This window comes from Aphelocoma coerulescens, chromosome 27 (assembly GCF_041296385.1).
Source record: "Aphelocoma coerulescens isolate FSJ_1873_10779 chromosome 27, UR_Acoe_1.0, whole genome shotgun sequence".
Taxonomy (NCBI): Eukaryota; Metazoa; Chordata; class Aves; order Passeriformes; family Corvidae; genus Aphelocoma; species Aphelocoma coerulescens.
This window is the reverse complement of record NC_091040.1, coordinates 3,132,203-3,148,852: the sequence shown is the minus strand read 5'-3', so window position 1 is coordinate 3,148,852 and position 16,650 is coordinate 3,132,203. Positions and strand designations below refer to the sequence as shown.

The window sequence follows — 16,650 nt, the reverse complement described above, 5'->3', positions numbered from 1 at the left end:
TAAAAGTAAAGCGGGGAGGGGGGCGGCGCCGGGCGCGATAATTCTCCGTCATTTCTGCCGGAGGCGGAATAGCCGGGTGGGCGAGGGGTGTCCGGGGCCGGGTCCCTGTTCTGGGGCGGCGTCCGCATTCCGCGATGCTGCCGGCGGTGGCGGTCGCGGCGGTGGTGGCCGTAGCCGTGGCCGTGGCCGTGGCCGTCCCCGCGCTGCGGCACCGCCTAGTCCGTTCCGCGCTGCGCCGCGCCGGGGGCCGGTACCGGCGACGGCTGGAGGCGCTGGGCAGCGACGTGCGGCTGAGCCAGGAGCGGCGGCTGCGGCGGCTGCTGGGCCCCGGCACCGGGACGGCCGGCGGTGAGCGCGGGGCTGCGGGGCGGGGGGCGGGCAGGGGGTGGGTCCCATGGTTGCCCCTCTCACCTTGTGCCTCTCCCGGCAGGCTCGGAGGAGTTCCAGGAGCGGCATCCCCTGGGGCAGCCCTGTCGGGACGGAGCGCCGCCGGATCCCGTTCCCCCGCTGCGCCTCTGGGCTCTGCTCCCCGGCTGCTGGGACACCGACCCCCGGCTGCAGGTGCGGGGAGCGGAGAGCGGGGTGGGCGCGGATTCCCGCAAGGGTCTGCCCTCCTGACCCTCTCCTCCCACGCAGGGGTCCCTGCTCTACCTGGATGCCCTCGGCGCCGCCTTTCCGCGGGCACTGGCCCGCCGGGGCACGGCCCTGCTGCACTGGACCCCTGGCTATCCCCGCGCCCCGGCGGGGTGGCCGCTGCCCACCCTGTACTGCACGCCGGCCCCAGCGGGCGCCCTGCCCTCGCGGGCCGCGGCACTGCGGGTGCAGCTGCTCTTTGCCCTGCGGCAGCGTGCGCTGCACGTGCTGGAGGCCGGGCTGGCAGCCGAGCTGCACGACGCGCTGGTGGCCCTGCGCACCGAATGGCCCCAGCTGGCCCAGGAGCTGGCGCTGGGCAGGCTGAGCCCCCAGCCCGGGCTGCCCGAGGGGGTGCGGGACCAGCTGCAAGCACTGCTGACCCCTGATGCTGCCCGGGCAGCTGAGATCCGTGCTGAGTGTGCCCGCGGCTTCGAGGGCATCGCCATGCGTCTGTGGCCACAGCTGGAGGTGGTGGTGGTGAGGACGGCCCATGGCACGGAGCGGCTCTACTGTGACTCCCTCCGCCAGGCCGACTGCCAGGGGCTGCCCTTCTACTGCCCCTTCTACCAGGCGGCAGGAGGTGAGTGTCCCCCACGCTGGGGTGTCCTCTTGGCCTGCCCTGGGTGCCCTCAGGCAGCTGCTGCCATATGGCAGCACAGATCTTCCTGCCCCAGCAAGTGCAGGTGCATCTCTGTGTTGTGTTCCCTTCCTGCAACCTGAAAACAGCTCTGTCCTGGCACCAGCAAAATGCTTCCCCTTGGACAGGGGTGAGGCTTGTGTGGGCAAGGATGGGGCGTCTGGGGAGCTCACGTTGGCACATGCTGCCTCTGCCCAGCCCTGCTTGGTGTAAACCTGTGGCCAGCGGAGCCAGCGACCCGATTCCTGCTGTGCCCTGACTGGGCTTTCTGCGAGTTCCTGCCCTGCCCGGCCAACAAGGAGACACGGACGGTGCTGCTGGATGAGCTCTGGGAGGGACGCGAGTATGGGCTGGTTGTGACAGCCCAGCCAGGAGAGTACAGGTGCCTCATCCCTGCTGTGTAGTCCTGGGGGGCTGCCTGGCCCAGCCCCATGCACCCATCTCCCCTCACACTCTCGCTGCACATGCAGGTGCCGTACCGGGGAGGTGCTGAGGGTGGCCGGCTTCCACAAGCAGTGTCCCATGGTGGAACCTGTGCGCAGGTAGAGGACACCCCATCTCCTGTCCCTCACCTGGCAGGGCCTTAACAGGAGGGTGCCAGTGACCCATGCTGTGTCCCTGCACCGCAGGGAGAGCCAGACACTGAGTGTGCGAGGCGAGAGCATCCCTGAGGAGCAGTTCTGCCAGAGCCTGTGCCGCGCCCTGAGGATGTGGCCAGGTGCTCGCCTGATTGACTACGTCTGTGTGGAGAGCAGCCTGCTGGGTGAGTTCCCCTGAGCTGTCCAAGTCCCCCCAAAAGTGTAGCTGGTGCTGCCTGGAGCTCTGCCAGCCCTCCTGTGCCCAGCAGGGCTGGGGGCTGTGGGTAGCTCTAACATAGTCATGGTGCTGCTCCAGGTGACTCCTCGGGGCCCTGCGCCCCCCACTACGAGGTGTTCATGGAGCTGCAGGGCCTGCGGGACCTGTCAGAGGGGCAGCGCTACAAGGTGAGCAGGACGTGGGTTCTGCTCTGGGTCTGTGTGGGGTGGCTGAAGGGCACTGGTATGGCAATGTGGGACCAGCACAGGCAGCTGCCCTCTCTTTGCAGCTGGACCAGCGTCTCCAGGAGGATTTCCCTGTCTACAAATCCTTCCGCTTCAAGGGCAGCATTGGGCCCCTGCGCCTGCACCTGGTGAGGCCTGGGACCTTCACCCGGCTGCGGGAAGCACTGGGCTCCCCCCTGCCCATGCTCAGGGTCCTGCACAAAGAGCAGCTGCTGCGGCTTATCCAGGGATCAGTTGTCTCATAGGGCAGCCCGGGGGTCCCCGCAGCCCTTCCACCCTGGGGTTTGCTTGGCATGCACCCTCCGAGGAGGGACCACGTCCCTGGGGCGGGAGGGCGTGGGGGCAAGGTGCCCAGCCCCACGGGTTTGGCTGAATGGAGCAGATGGAGACAGCTTGACTGTGATCCATGGCAGCAGCAGGCACTGGTGGGCACCACTCAGTGCTGCCGTGGGGATGGAGCAGGAGCTTGGGAGCATCATGGGGCAGTGGGGCCCTGCAGCTGCTGGACCCCCTTCACTCAGTGCCTTGGCAGCACCTGCAGCCACAGGGGAGTGGGTGCCTGTGCCTTTCCCAAGGGACACCTTGGGCATCACAGCCCATGGCTGAGGCAGAGGGCACAATGGAAACCTCTGTGGGAGCAGGAGGAGCAGAAGAGCCTTGGCTCATCACTGCACTGAGCACTGGGGCCCTGTGGCATTTTGTCCCCTGGCAGGGACACTGCGGGCAGGGCTCAGGTGGCTGGTGGTGGCAGGTGCCACAGAGCAGCCCCAGCTGGGCTCCAGTGCATGTCCACTGGTTTAAGAATAAGCTCCACCGAGGGCTGCTTTTAATGTTTTAAAAACCAAATGCAAAATAAAAGAGGATTATCTCTTAAAAATAAATAAAGGACCGCACTCTGGGATTGATTCTTTAGACTATTATTTTTAATCCTCATTAAAGAGATTGCTCAGGCAATCTGACTGCTCTGGGGGCTGAGGAGTTGCTGCTATTCTCGGGGATCCTGGGGAAGGGGCAGCCATGAATATTTAACCAGCTCGCAGGCTGCCACGCTCTGGGGGCACCAGGCTCTTTGTGCCTTTGAGGCACAGGTGTACCATCGGGAGGGACTGGTCATTTCCCCTCCTGCTCATTAAGGGTTATTTCAAGGGCTGGCGAGGGCGTGTGGGGCACCTGCTGTGCCGCAGCTGCTGCTGGGGGGCAGCCGGGCCGTGGGCCGGAGATGATGTCTTGAACAAGGCTCACACAAAGCAAAGCATCCCCTGGCACAGCCGAGATCCCCGCCAGGGATGAACCTGGCTGAGGCCTTCTCCCCCATCCCTGCTGGAAAAAAAAACTGGAGCAAAATTTCTGCTCCGGGTCGGGGAGAAGCTGGGAGCACCCCGCAACAAAAGCCTTGAGCCACCTGCCTGGCGAAGCCGTGCGGGGCCGGGGCTGGCCTGGGCGGCTCTGATTGCGCTGCCCTGCCTGGGTACCACCCCAGTGGGAGGGGAAGCTGGTGGGGTGGCACCCGCTGGGCAGGGCCAGGCTGCTGAGTGCCCGGCTGCGTTTGGATGCTAGGCTGCACGGTACAAGGTCGATTTGAGTGCCCGGCTGCAGTGTGCAGCTTGTTTTGGGTTTGCAGGCTCGTTTGTGCTGCTGGTACCAAGGCTGGAGGGTGCGGGTGCCCGGCTGCAGGGTGCGGGCTCGGCCGGGGTCCCATCGGGATCGGGCGGCTGCCGGGCCCGGGCGCTGCGCTGCTGGGCGGAGGCCGGGGATGCCCCGGCGGTGGAAGGTGCCGGTGCCCGGTGCCCGTCCGCGCGCTCCGCCGCTGCAGCCCGGGGCGGGGGGGCCGCGCCGTCCCCATCCCCATCCCCGCCGCGTCCCCGCCCCCGGCCCGGCCCGTCCCCTCCTCCCGGCCGCGCCGCCTCCCGCCCGCTCCGCCACTGAGCCCGCAGCAGCGGCGGCGGCGGCGGGCGCAGGCTCCGGGCGCCCCGGGGCCCCGCGGCGGCCGCTGCCCTGAGGCCGCGGGGGATGGCGGAGGGGCCCCGGGGCGCCCCGCCGCCGGGCTCGCCCCGCCCCGCCGCGCCGCTGCCCAACGGGCCCCGCGGCGGCGGCGGCGGCGGCGGCAGCCCCGGCTCGGGCTCAGGCAGCAGCAGCCGCGAGGACTCGGCGGAGCGGAGCCCCGCGCCCGCCGCGCCCCGGGCCAGCATCATGAAGGTGAGAGCACCCCACCGGCACCGGCCCGGCCCCCCCCGCGCCCCCGGCCCGGCACCTGCGCAGCTCTGGGATGCCGAGCCGTGTCCCCCCGCCGAGCCCCGCGTCCCCCCGCACCGGCTCTGTCCTCCGCTTCTCGCTCCCCCTGTGCCCGTGGAGCGGCTCCGAGGAACTGCAGAGCAGCCGCATCCCCGGTCGCCCGGGGGTCGCCACCTGCCCGCGGTGCTGGTCGCACCGGGACTGACACGGCGTCCCCACGCCCTGCCCGGACTCAGGGTCCCCAAGGGCACAGTGTCGCCCGGCCCGGCTCTGTGAAGAGTCCGTGGGTCGCCCCGTCGAGTGCCATGGCCACGCTGCAGCATCACCGGGTCCTGCTCGGGGCACCCGAGAAGATGCCCGCTCCTGCCCCTCGGGCAGCTTCTGCTCTCCCGTGCTCTCTCCTGCCAAGCACTGAGCCTTGGGCCTGGCCTGACCAGCTTGCAGTGTGCTCCCAACACCTGGTGTTGGTGTTGCCAGGTCATGGTGGGCCCGGGGTCCAGGGAGGATCTCGGGGGTCTCCCAGCTGGGTGGGCAGTGGATCACACGTATGCTTTCCTAAATGAACCCCCCTGATTGTGCTGATGCCAGCGGTACTAGCTGACACAATAGGTCACGTCCGCCCGGGACTCGCCTCGCTGCTCCCGGCAGCCTATTTTAAGCTGGGATTGCTCCGGTGCTATTAATACCCTGTGAGGGGGCTGTTCCCGTGGTGTCCCAGCCCCGCTCTTCTGTCCCTGGGATCCAGTTTTCTGGACAGCGGTGTCAGGACCCTGATTCCCTGCTTGTGCCCGCCTGGGCTCTCGCTGCAAACTGTTGCGGGGGCGGCCGGGCTGTGCCCACGCGGTGACGGCACGGAGACCTGCCGGTGCTCTCGTGCAACCAGAGGCTGGTGCCAGTGCGCCGTCTGTGCCCGGTTTCCTTGGGGACCTTGCCGGGGTCCCTGCTCCTCCCGGGACGGACCAGAATCCTTCCTTACCCAGGGGCCATCCGTGGGCACTGCGGGCTGGGAGTGGTGAACCTCTCGCTTGCCCCCGGGCCGGGCACATCTCTGTCACCACCTGCGTCACCACGGGATTTGTCCTCACGTGAAGGTCGGGTGGCCCAGGGCCAGAGCTGGCAGGGGAGGGCGCTGGCCCGGGGAGAGGTCAGACCCGGACAGTATCCCGAGCTTGTGCTGATCCGTTGTGGATCTCCGAGTCCATCCGGGGCCTGAGTGGCACTGGAGGCACATGTGGAGAGAGCTGTCAGCTCTGTTATTTTTTGGGATTTCCAGAAAAGGCTGGAGGAGTGAATCTGAAAGTGCGACTCACTAGCTGTGTGGAGACAGGGGGCCTGGGGCAGCCTGGGGCCCGAGCTGTCCCCTGCAGTGTCCCTGTGACCTGGCTAGAGGACCTGCTCCCTTCTTTCTTCCCAGGCTGAAAGTGGAGGGGCCTGGTGGTCCCGTGGCCTGGGGGGATGTTGGAGAGGGACTTAGGGGTATTGGATCTGTTCTTCCCTGCTGCAGGAGGTGTCCCTTCTCTAGCGTCTTGCTGTTCTGTCCCCTGAGCCCCCTTCCCATCGTGTGCCAGCCCCAGGAGCTGTGTGGTGTCTCTGCTGGGATCTGGCTCCATGGCCCCTCGCTGGGGAGTGGCAGCTGGTGCCGCGGGGAGTGGATGTGTCAGTCGCTCTCTTCCTGGCAGGGAACAAACGACGGTGAGAAAGCCCTGGCTGTGCCTGGTCTCCCAATGCCTCAACTCCGAGGCTGCTGCCTGCCTGCACCCCTGCCCACGCTGCCCAGCCTGGGATAGGGGTAGTGGGGAGACCCGGGACCTGGGGAATTCAGCTGCAGATGACTCACGTCACGGCCAGGCTGGGGGATAAAGGGAAGGGAGGGACGACTGATGGGCCCTTCTCCATCCCGTGCTTTGAGAGTGGGTTACGTGGCCGGTAACGGTGGCCGTCACGTGGAGGCTGAGATTAGGGCATCAGCGCTCACCAGGTCACTAATGCAGGAGATAATTGGCTGAAAAGGTGCTTAACACATGCTGCAGAGCTGGGCTGGGACATTCCCTCCGTGCCCAGCCCACACTCACCGCTGGCATCGTGGTCGGTGCTTCGCTCTACGGAGCCCTGCCTACTCCCTGCCAGCTTGGTGGCACAGTGAGCAGGATCCCTGCTCCGGCCGGAGCTCTGCCCTCTGTCTGGGGGCATTCCGCGCTGCCATGGCCACTGGCACCATGTCCTCCCGGCTCCGCTGCTGCCTTACTCGTCAACCGCCTGTGCTGCTCCTGCCGCGCCTTGTCCAGCACTTCGTGGGGTGACCTCAGGGTTGAAGAGCACCTGGAGCAGCCTGTGAAGGGGCTGCCAGGGAGCAGCGGCTCTTCCCTGCCGGTCCCCAGGCTGCACTGAGGAGCTGCAGCGGGAGACTCCTTGCACCCACTGTCCCCTGCTCGCCGCTTGCCCGTGCAGAGGGAGAAGCAGAACCTGTGTGCTGCAGGGCTCTCTTGGGTCTGTGCCACACATCTGCACCCCAAAGTGCTGCAGCGGGCATCCCCTCCCCTGTCCAAGCCTGGGAGGGTGGGGGTCTGCAGGGAGGGCGTTCGGGCTTTCACCCTGAGCCGGGGTGGTCGGGGGGCCGGCGGGGCTGGTGCCGGTGGGGTGTGTCTGGCTGCCTGCCGTGGGCACAACTGGAAGCAGGTCTCTGGCTCTGGGTGCACGCAGGCCCCCCGCCCGTGTTTCCTTTCCGGATGGATTTCCTGTTTTCAGCTGTGGGGCCCGGTGCGGAGCCGCCCGGGGTGGGTGCGCCGGGCGGGGAGCGGGTCTGCAGAGATGCGGGGTCCTGCCGGGGGCAGGAGCTGCGGTCCCCGGTGCCCATCGCCCCGCGGCGGGGTGGGGGCCGCGGCTGCTCGTCAGTGGGGCGCTCAGATTGCAGCTTGCAGGAAGCTCCGGCATCGAGTCCTTCCCCGCAGGGCTGGCCGGTGGCGTGACCTGCTGCTGAGCCCCTGCCGACCCGGGATGGCTGGCACCGAGGCGAGGTCTTGGAGCTCGGCCAGCTCCCTGGAGCAATCTGGCAGTGAGAGGATGCAAACAGCTCCCACATCCGAGCTCCAGGATAGTAGGATGTGCCTGGCTCTAACAAGGGGCTGAGGGCTGGTGCTGGTTCCTCCTTCCCTGGGCCGTTTTGTCTCGGGTATCCCTGGAGGATTCCCCATTACCTGGGGAAACCATACATCCATCTGTGCGACCTATCCCGAATGCCCTTGGCTGTGGCTGCCTGGCCCCATAGGACAGATCCCGACCCTCCAGGATCAGGCACGGGATGTGCTTGCCTGGGCACAGCCCCGAGCGGGAGCTGTGGAGGCTCTCGGGGCGCTGGAGGGGATCAACCCCTCACCTCTAACCTGGGCAGCTGAGCGGGACCTGCCTCTGACAGAGACACCACCAGATTAGAGGTGACTCACCATAATCTTGAAGAAATGGATTAAATCTCCTCCTACTGTGCTACTTAATGAAATCCATCCCATAATACACTCCCGGCCCTGCTGTTCCCCCTCATCCCCTGCCAGCCCCGTGGCAGCTGGGTCCCCCCTCCCTGTAGTGAGGCAGGACAGAGTGTGAGCATGAGGTGCTGGCAGCACACAGCCCATGCCCTCATGACCCTGCGCTCTGTGGGACAGAGCCATGGCAGGGGCCATCCCCAGCACATGGCAGTGGCTGTCCTGCCCTGCTCCTCGCAGAAGAGTGAGAGGGTCTGTCTTGGGCTCCCTAGGAGCAGCTCTGCTCATGCATCACATGCCGGGCTTCTGTTTTCCTCTGGTGTCCCCAGGCCAGAGATGCAGGGGCTGTGCTGGGATGCTGGCGCATGGCTGTGCCTGTGAGGGTGAGTGAGCAGTGGGGAAGGATCCAGCTCAGGGCCAGGAGCAGGAAGGAAGGAAGGAAGGAAAGCAGAGTTAAAATAAGCCAGAGAGTGAGCTGTGAGGGAAGCCAGGGCTGGAGCTGGCTTCCAGCCCCCCGGAGAGGGGCGGACTGGAGTGGACTGGGCTTAGCATGGTGCTGGGACACCCTGGGGCAGTGCTATACTCTGCTTTGGACTGGGGCAGGGGGACCGTGGGGCAGGAGGGTGCTGGGAAATGGTGGGGCATGTGCTGCCTGGCTGTCCCTGATGGCTCTGCCCCTTTCCCACCCTGGCAGGATGGCTCCCGGCAGCGGCTGCCGCAGAAGAAGAAGACAGTGTCCTTCAGCTCCATGCCCAATGACCGCAAGATCAACAGCACAGCTGCCTGCATCTCCCTCATGCTGGAGGGCTGTGAGCTGAAGAAGGTGCGCTCCAACTCCCGCATGTACAGCCGCTTCTTCGTGCTGGATGCCGACATGCGCTCCGTGCGCTGGGAGCCCTCCAAGAAGGACTCGGAGAAGGCCAAGATTGAGATCAAATCGGTCAAAGAGGTGCGTGTGGGCAAGAAGACGCCTGTCCTGCGCAGCAATGGCCTCTCCGACCAGTTCCCGGATGAGTGCGCCTTCTCCATCATTTATGGAGACAACTACGAGTCCCTGGACCTGGTGGCCAGCTCAGCAGATGTGGTGAGTGCCTGGGTGATGGGGCTGCGGTATCTGGTGTCCTATGGGAAGCACAGCCCTGAAGCACCCGGGACCGGCCACCCCAGCCTCCGGACGTCCTGGATCTCCTCCGTCTTCGACCTTGCTGACCTGGAGAAGTCTGGCCGCATCCCCGTGTCCCGGGCTGTGCAGCTGATCAAAGCACTCAACCCTGGCATGAAGACCTCCACCATCGAGCTGAAGTTCAAAGAACTGCAGAAGGCCAACGAGCGTCCCGGCATGGAGGTGGCCTGTGACCTCTTCGTAGAGGCATACTGCGAGCTCTGCACCCGCCCTGAGATCTTTTTCCTGCTGGTCCAGTTCTCCAGCAACAAGGAATACCTGGGAGTGAAGGACCTGCTGATGTTCCTGGAGGTGGAGCAGGGCATGGAGGGGGTGACAGAAGAGAAGTGCTTGGAGATTGTCAGCAAGTATGAACCCTCCAAGGAGGGCCGGGAGAAGGGCTACCTGGCCATCGACGGCTTCACGCGTTACCTGCTCTCTGCTGACTGCTCCATCTTTGACCCACAGCACCGCAAGGTCTGCCAGGACATGGCACAGCCCCTCTCCCACTACTACATTAGCTCTGCCCACAGCGCCTGCCTGCTGGAGGACAACTTCTGGGGCCGCTCAGACATCAGTGGCTACATCAGTGCCCTGGGCCTGGGCTGCCGCAGCATCGAGCTGGTGCTGTGGGATGGCCCTGAGGGCGAGCCCGTGGTCTACACCAGCCCCTCAGCTGCCTCCTGTGTTCCCTTCCGTGCCGTGGTGGGGCTGATTGACCAGCACGCCTTCACTGCCTCTGCCTACCCCCTCATTCTCTGCCTGGTGGTGCGCTGCTCGGCCCCCCAGCAGCGACTCGCTGCCCAGTGCCTGCGCAAGACGCTGGGGGAGAAGCTGTACCTGGAGCCCCCCAACCCCATGGCGTCCTACCTGCCCTCCCCGGAGGAGCTCAAGGGCCGCATCCTCATCAAGGGCAAGAAGCTGCCGCCCACCTGCGAGGACAGCGAGGGGGAGGTGTCGGACGAGGAGGAAGGCTGGGAGCTGGCGCGGCGACTGGGCCAGGAGGACCGGGAGGCACCGGAGGGAGGTGGCCTGCGGCGGGTACGCCTCAGCCGTGAGCTCTCAGAGCTGGTGAGCCTCTGCCAGGCAGTCCCCTTCCAGGACTTTGAGAGCTCGCGACGTGGGCAACGCTACTGGGAGATGTGCTCCTTCAGCGAGGTGGAGGCGGGACGCTTCGCCAACGAGTGCCCGGCTGAGCTGGTCAGCTACAACAAGCGGTTCCTCTCCCGCATCTACCCCAGCCCCATGCGCATCGACGCCAGCAACATGAACCCCCAGGATTTCTGGAAGTGCGGCTGCCAGATGGTGGCTATGAACTACCAGACACCAGGGCTCATGATGGACCTGAATGCGGGCTGGTTCCGGCAGAATGGGGCCTGTGGCTACGTCCTCCGCCCGGCCATCATGCGGGAGGAGGTCTCCTACTTCAGTGCCAACGCCAAGGACTCCCTGCCCGGAGTGCCTGCCCAGCTCCTACACCTTAAGGTCATCAGCGGGCAGAACCTGCCCAAGCCCAAGGGCTCGGGGGCCAAGGGGGAGGTTGTGGAGCCCTATGTCTGTGCTGAAATCCATGGCATCCCGGCTGATTGTGCTGAGCACCGCACCAAGACAGCCCTGCAGAGCGGGGACAACCCCATCTTCGACGAGAGCCTGGAGTTCCAGATCAACCTGCCGGAGCTGGCCGTCCTGCGCTTCGTTGTGCTGGATGATGACTACATTGGGGACGAGTTCATTGCCCAGTACACCATCCCCTTTGAGTGCCTGCAGCCTGGCTACCGCCATGTCCCCCTCCAGTCGCTGGCCGGCGAGCCCCTGCCCCACGCCACCCTCTTTGTGCACGTGGCCATTAGTGACCGCCGTGGCGGGGGCAAGGGGCACCGCCGGGGGCTGGCAGGGCGCCGGGGACGCCGAGTGCGGGAGTACACTTCCACCAAGGCCACTGGCATCAAAGCCATCGATGAGGTCTTCCGGACAGCCACCCAGCCACTGAGGGAGGCCACTGACCTGCGGGAGAATGTACAGGTACGGACCCTGCAGAGGCACTGGGGGACCTGGTTTCTGCAGGGGAGGATGGGGCTGGACTGAGAGTGGTGGGGAGCCCAGGTGTCCCCCTTTTCTTGGGGGACGTGAGCGAGGAACCTTACCTGAAGCAGAGAGCTGTGGGAAATGGGGGTGTTCTGGTGTCGGGGGGCTCCTGGGGGTCCTCCCAGCTGAACTCCTGACACTGGTCACTGCCTGCAGAATGCGTTGGTCTCCTTCAAGGAGCTGTGTGGGCTGACACCCGCTGCCAACATGAAGCAGTGCATCCTGACGGTGTCCACATGGCTGCTGCACAGTGACAGTGCACCCAGCGTCACCCTCAACCTGGCAGAGCAGTACCCCCCCATGGAGGCCCAGGGCCCCATCCCTGACCTGCTGCGCAAGGTCCTCACTGCCTACGAGACGGTAAGTGCCATCCTGCTGGGGCTTGGCGCCTTGGGGAGGCTCCTTGGGGTCAGTGACACTGGGATCAGCACCCTGCCAAGGACGGGGGACCCTGAACTCACCGTACCCATCCTGGGGCAGGGGAAGGTGAGCGGGCAGGGGGCTGCATAAGGGCTGCCCAAGGAGGAGTCTTGCCAAGGCACAGGCTTGTCCAGATCAGTCTGACCCCGGGACACTGCAGCCCTGTGCCTGCACTGCCTGTCCCTTGCCCGGTCCCACCAGGTGGGAGAAATCCCATAAATAGCCACAGCCGGAGCTGCTTCCTTCTTTTGTGTTGAAGGGAACCTGACCACTGGCTGGGTACTGGTCACACCATACCTGGCCACGTGTGGTGAGGTGGGAAGGGCCAGACCCCAGGCACTGCGGTGGTGAAGGGGGCAGCCCGTGATGAGCCTCGTGTCCCCATCCACTTGGCCAGGGGGCAAAGGGCCAGGGCTGCCCAGCTCCTCATGCTGCCCCTCTCTCCAGATGATCCAGACTAGCCGGACGCTGATCGAGTCTGCTGACGCGGTGTATGGGAAGCTCATCCAGGCACAGCAGGCAGGTGGGTCCCGGAGGGCAGCCCCAGCTCCAGTGTGGCTCTGGCTGTGGACCCAGGCATGTCCTGGGGCGCTGGGGCTCAGGGCTTCCTGCATTGGGGCAGGGTGTGGGTGGGTGGGCTGCAGAGCTGTGTGGTAGGGAGCAGCAGAGTGGGGGAGGCTGATGAGGAAACGGGGAAGAGTCATTAGCTGTCAAACGCCAGAACATAATTAGTGCCAGAAATAACAGGCTGGGGCTGACGGCAGAAATGGCAACTGAGTGTTAAGACTTCCCAAACACATGGCAGAACCCACACAAGCAGGTGCTGCTGCCGCCTGCCCTGGTCCTCCCCCGACTCCGGCAGCTGCCTGGGACCTCTGGCCCCCCTCCAACCCCAATGGCTGCATGGCCCCTCTTTCGGCTGGGACCCCACAGGGATAGCCCCACCAGCTCCAGGGGCTTCTGTGGGCTCCCCATGGGGCTGGGAGAGTGTCAGGTGCTGGAGGGGCTGGGGAAGGAGGAGGGGGCCCTGCTCTGCTATCCCCGCCATGCCAGCCTTGCTGCCAGCAGCCGTGTTTGTTCCTGCCTACGCGGCAGACGGAAATCTCCCCGAGCTCTTGGCTTTCAGCTCTGCCACTGCTGCGAGCGCTGGGGGAGTGGAGCAGTGGGGCATGAGCTGCAGAGCCCAGGCTGGTGCTGTGCCCTCCTGTACTGCTCTGGCTGCTGTGCTGCGGTGCTGCAGGGCAGAGGGGGATGTGCAGCCCCTCGGGGTGCTGGCAGGCAGCAATTTGGCGGCTGCAGCCCCCCACCCCCATGCCCTGGTGCTGCCTGTCCCTGCTTTCATCCTGGCTGTGCTGTGGACAAGCCCCTGTGGTGCCGGCACGGCCGGTACCTTGCTGGTGGGAGCTGGGGGTCCGGGGAGCTGCGGGCTGCGGCGGGGGCGCAGGGCCGTGGGCGAGCTGATTGGCAGCGCGAGGGCGAGCGAGCTGCGTGGGAGCCCTCGCGTGGGCCCGGAGCCGGTGCTGCGTCAGGAGGGGTAAATATAGCACCCACTCACGAGGACATCACGTGGTGCCCGGTGACGGGTTCCACGCTCCGATGGGGGGGCCTGGTGGCCCTGCTCTGAGCCCCCCCAGATGAGCCATGGAGTGCAGGAGTTGTGCCTCTGCCCAGGGTCTTCACTGCCCTTCCAGACCTCATGGTCTCCGGAGTCCAGAATGGCCACAGGCTGCAGCTGACCATGGTGCTGGGGCGTTGAGGGCTCCTTTGGCCCATCATTTGAGACATGGAGGACTCTTGAGGCTGCTGGGGCAGTGGGGAGCCCACCCAGCCTGCAACCCCATGGTGGGCAAAGGGCATCCCTCTGGCTTGGTCCCTGCTGGTCGTGGGTGGTGGCTGTCCCTGTGCCAGCGCCCCTGCACCCACTGAGGGGCTCTCCCGTCAATGCAGGGATGGATTTCCACAAGGAGCTGCACCGCATCGAGACCAAGGAGGGGCTGCGGGGCCGCAAGCTGCAGAAGGCGCTGGAGAGCTTCGCCTGGAACATCACTGTCCTCAAGGTGAGGGGCAAGGGCTGCGGGGACACACCTGCCCTGCCCTGCCCTGTCCTGCCCCCTCACCCTCCTGCCCCCACCCTAACACCCCCCCCAACATCTCCTCCCCACAGGGCCAGGCTGACCTCCTCAAGCATGCCAAAGCGGAGGCACTGGACAACCTGTGGCAGATCCACAATGCGGGACAGTCCTGCGGCATTGGCAGGAATGGATCAGCCTCGCCGGAGCCCTCCCGGCTGCGTGCCCCGCTGGAGCCCATCCCTGAGACAGACGGAGGTGGAGACACAGCGTCCTGCTGACCCCGGTCTGGGGCTCGGGGGCCCAGACTGAGCACCCCTGGCCACAGGGGCCAGGAGCAGAGAGCCCCAGCCTGCCTGGGGAATGTGTGTGAGGCTGGGTGCTGAGGGGCTTGCACCAGAACTCAGTGGAAAGCCTGGGGAGAGATGTCCCTGCTCCCGTTTGCCCCGCCAAGCTCTCAGAGGACTCATCCATCCCCTCCAGCTGCTCCTGGAGCCAGTACTGTGCCCTGGGGCCAGTGGGGAGGCTGGTACCCCAGTGCCCATGTGCATGTACCCCCAGCCTGCTGTGCCAGATGCCACTTGGAAAAGCAGCCCCAGGTCTGGGCTCCCGCCCACCCTCCCCAGGGCTGCAAGATTTGCCTTCACCAGCCCTGGGGAAAACCTGGCCGGCAGGAAGGGTTCTGGCTGGTCCTGTCCATAGCATCCTTGGGGTCTGTACTATGCAGAGGGGCTGGAAGGCTCTCTAGTGCAGCAGCTGTGGGGCCAGGGTGTCACTGAACAGCAGATGTGGCTTCTGGCATCAGGGAAATATTTGGGTTCATCCCCCAGGGCAAGGGAGTTCCAGCACAAGCAAAGACTGGACGTGGCCTGGGGTTCTGGAGTGTTATAAAGAGTGCAAGACCCTCCCTGGTGCCCTGTGGCTCCCTCTGTTTCAGGCATGGGACCAGGTGGGACAGTGTCACCAAAGGGGATGGTAGGTGGCACCGGGTACAGGACCCTGGTGGCACTATCCCTCCCTGGCACCAGCCAAGCGCAGGGTGACGGCTCCCCACGTCAGTCAGGGAGCTATACAGCTGCTGGCTCCCCACGTCAGTCAGGGAGCTATACAGCTGCTGGCACCCCTTTGTTCAGGGGATTAATTAGCCTAATGGGGCTTTGAGCAGAGGCTCAGCGCACCACCGCGCTGCGGCCGGAGCCGGCCAGCGCTGACCTTCAGCCCCTTTATGCCAGCCCAGCAGCGTGGCCCATGGGCAATTATGGCCTCATTAGTGCCAGGCACCCCGTCCAGTGAGTACCCACACAATGGGGAGCTGCAAATGAGGGGAAAGGCCTGGACGGTCTCCGAGCTACCGGCCCCAGCGCTCCCACGTCTCCCAGAGACCGGTCACTCCTGCTGCCCCAGCGTTATTTTTGGCAGCCCTATTGTGCTGGGCCCTATAAAGCGGCAGTGGCAGTGCAGGGTGCTGTGCTGTCGGCTGCCCGATGGGACATGCCCCAGAGCCGCTCGGCCACCTGAAGACCCCCAGAAGGATGGAGGTGCCCAACACCAAGGTGGGGCTGGGGTGCTACAGCCCCTGGGGACAAGAGAACAGCGATGGGTGGGAGGTCGGAATGTAGGGCTGGGGGTGCAGGAGGGCCTGGCCGGTTTCTTGGGAAGCTCCAAGTGTGCAGCAAATCCCCGGGAGTCCCTGACCGCAGCCAGCAGCCGATGAGGGCAGTTCTTGGGAGGGAGCTGGGCATGCAATGCCTGCAGCATGGGCGCTTTCGCTGCTTGTCCCGTGGCACTGGACAGCGAGAGGAGAGTGTTTGCCACAGCTGCTGTGTGCTGGAGCAGGGGTGCAGTGAGGACACCTCCACATCTGGCTGCTGGTTGGAACACAGGTGAGGGTGCTGGCTGTCACCGAAAGGTGATGCTCCAGGTGCACCTCGGGTGTGGGGCTGGGCCCCTGCGGCAACAACCAGGGCAGGGGGGAGTTGAAACACCAGTGAGCGCAGCAGGGGGGGCAGTCCTGGGGCTGTGCTGTCCCCCCCCCTGCCCTGTCGCTGCCCTGCACTGATGCTGTCCGTTGCTCCGGCAGCCCCGGCGAGCTGCCTGCCTCCTGCTCCTGCTCCTGTTCTGCTCCCTGGCTGCTGCCCGGCAGACCCTGCCCCACTGCTGCCGGCAGAAGACCTGCTCCTGCCGTGTCTACGACCTCCTGCACGGCATGGGCAACCACGCCGCTGGCATCCTCACACTGGGCAAGAGGAAGAGCGTCCCCCTGGCCTTCCAGAGCCGGCTCTACCGCCTGCTCCATGGCTCCGGCAATCACGCTGCGGGCATCCTCACAATGGGCAAGCGCGGGCAGCACCCTGGCACCACCTGCCACGACTCGCTGGGCTGCCCTGCGGGCACGGACGCCCAACCGACAGCGGTACCGCGAGGTGCTGACAGCAGCCCTGCCGGCCCCAGGGAGTGCCAGGGACACTCAGGGAAGGACCTGAGCTCGAGCCAGGCCCAGGGAGCTGCAAGGAGCTTTTACTGAATGGGATAGGGGCAGCGGGACAGAGAGAGGATCCCTGGCAGGATGGACTCCGGGGACACACAGCCGGAGCTCTAAAGTGTAAATAGCACTTTTAGATACCTCCTCCCAGCCCTGGCCCTGGCCCAGCCTGCTCAGGGCACCGCGGGCACCGCGGCCTTTTACAATAAATGGTAGCCTGATGTCAGCCGGCTCTGTTGTTTCTCTGGGGAGCGGTTGGGCGGGCTCAGCTCAGCGCCGGGGCAGCTGCCGGAGCAAGCGCCTTCCTCCGCCGTGCTCGGACTGGGCTCATCTGCGGCGCCTGCACCGCGGCGTGCGCGGGACCAGCTGCCTGGGGGCAGTACCAGCACAGAGGTTACCCGAGGTGCGGCGGCT

General features: G+C 65.6%; 3 protein-coding genes across 3 annotated transcripts; all 3 read left to right on the top strand.

Moving 5' to 3' along the window:
* Positions 1–90: 90 nt before the first annotated feature.
* Positions 91–3,204, top strand: GHDC (GH3 domain containing). The gene is made up of 8 exons (XM_068996317.1): positions 91–348; positions 431–561; positions 637–1,213; positions 1,469–1,652; positions 1,741–1,812; positions 1,900–2,033; positions 2,165–2,253; positions 2,355–3,204. The coding sequence occupies exons 1-8, from the start codon at positions 135–137 to the stop codon at positions 2,553–2,555; spliced, it is 1,602 nt and encodes a 533-aa protein (XP_068852418.1). The 5' UTR covers positions 91–134; the 3' UTR covers positions 2,556–3,204.
* A 1,116-nt stretch (positions 3,205–4,320) lies between these two features.
* Positions 4,321–15,848, top strand: LOC138099472 (inactive phospholipase C-like protein 2). Its single transcript, XM_068996714.1, has 6 exons — positions 4,321–4,506; positions 8,713–11,202; positions 11,422–11,625; positions 12,133–12,208; positions 13,633–13,742; positions 13,850–15,848. Exons 1-6 carry the CDS (start codon positions 4,321–4,323, stop codon positions 14,033–14,035), a joined length of 3,252 nt encoding a protein of 1,083 aa, XP_068852815.1. The 3' UTR covers positions 14,036–15,848.
* HCRT (hypocretin neuropeptide precursor) lies at positions 15,239–16,446 on the top strand. Its single transcript, XM_068996141.1, has 2 exons — positions 15,239–15,369; positions 15,813–16,446. Exons 1-2 carry the CDS (start codon positions 15,239–15,241, stop codon positions 16,276–16,278), a joined length of 597 nt encoding a protein of 198 aa, XP_068852242.1. The 3' UTR covers positions 16,279–16,446.
* Positions 16,447–16,650: the final 204 nt, after the last annotated feature.

Excerpts from the sequence above, each read along its gene's own strand:
- GHDC (XM_068996317.1), top strand. The coding sequence starts at position 135 with ATGCTGCCGGCGGTGGCGGTCGCGGCGGTGGTGGCCGTAGCCGTGGCC. Across the intron at positions 1,214-1,468 it reads CTTCTACCAGGCGGCAGGAG|CCCTGCTTGGTGTAAACCTG; the intron begins GTGAGTGTCCCC and ends GCCTCTGCCCAG. Across the intron at positions 2,254-2,354 it reads CAGAGGGGCAGCGCTACAAG|CTGGACCAGCGTCTCCAGGA; the intron begins GTGAGCAGGACG and ends CTCTCTTTGCAG.
- LOC138099472 (XM_068996714.1), top strand. The coding sequence starts at position 4,321 with ATGGCGGAGGGGCCCCGGGGCGCCCCGCCGCCGGGCTCGCCCCGCCCC. Across the intron at positions 4,507-8,712 it reads CCCGGGCCAGCATCATGAAG|GATGGCTCCCGGCAGCGGCT; the intron begins GTGAGAGCACCC and ends CCACCCTGGCAG. Across the intron at positions 12,209-13,632 it reads CATCCAGGCACAGCAGGCAG|GGATGGATTTCCACAAGGAG; the intron begins GTGGGTCCCGGA and ends CCGTCAATGCAG.
- HCRT (XM_068996141.1), top strand. The coding sequence starts at position 15,239 with ATGGGACATGCCCCAGAGCCGCTCGGCCACCTGAAGACCCCCAGAAGG. Across the intron at positions 15,370-15,812 it reads GATGGGTGGGAGGTCGGAAT|ATGCTGTCCGTTGCTCCGGC; the intron begins GTAGGGCTGGGG and ends TGCCCTGCACTG.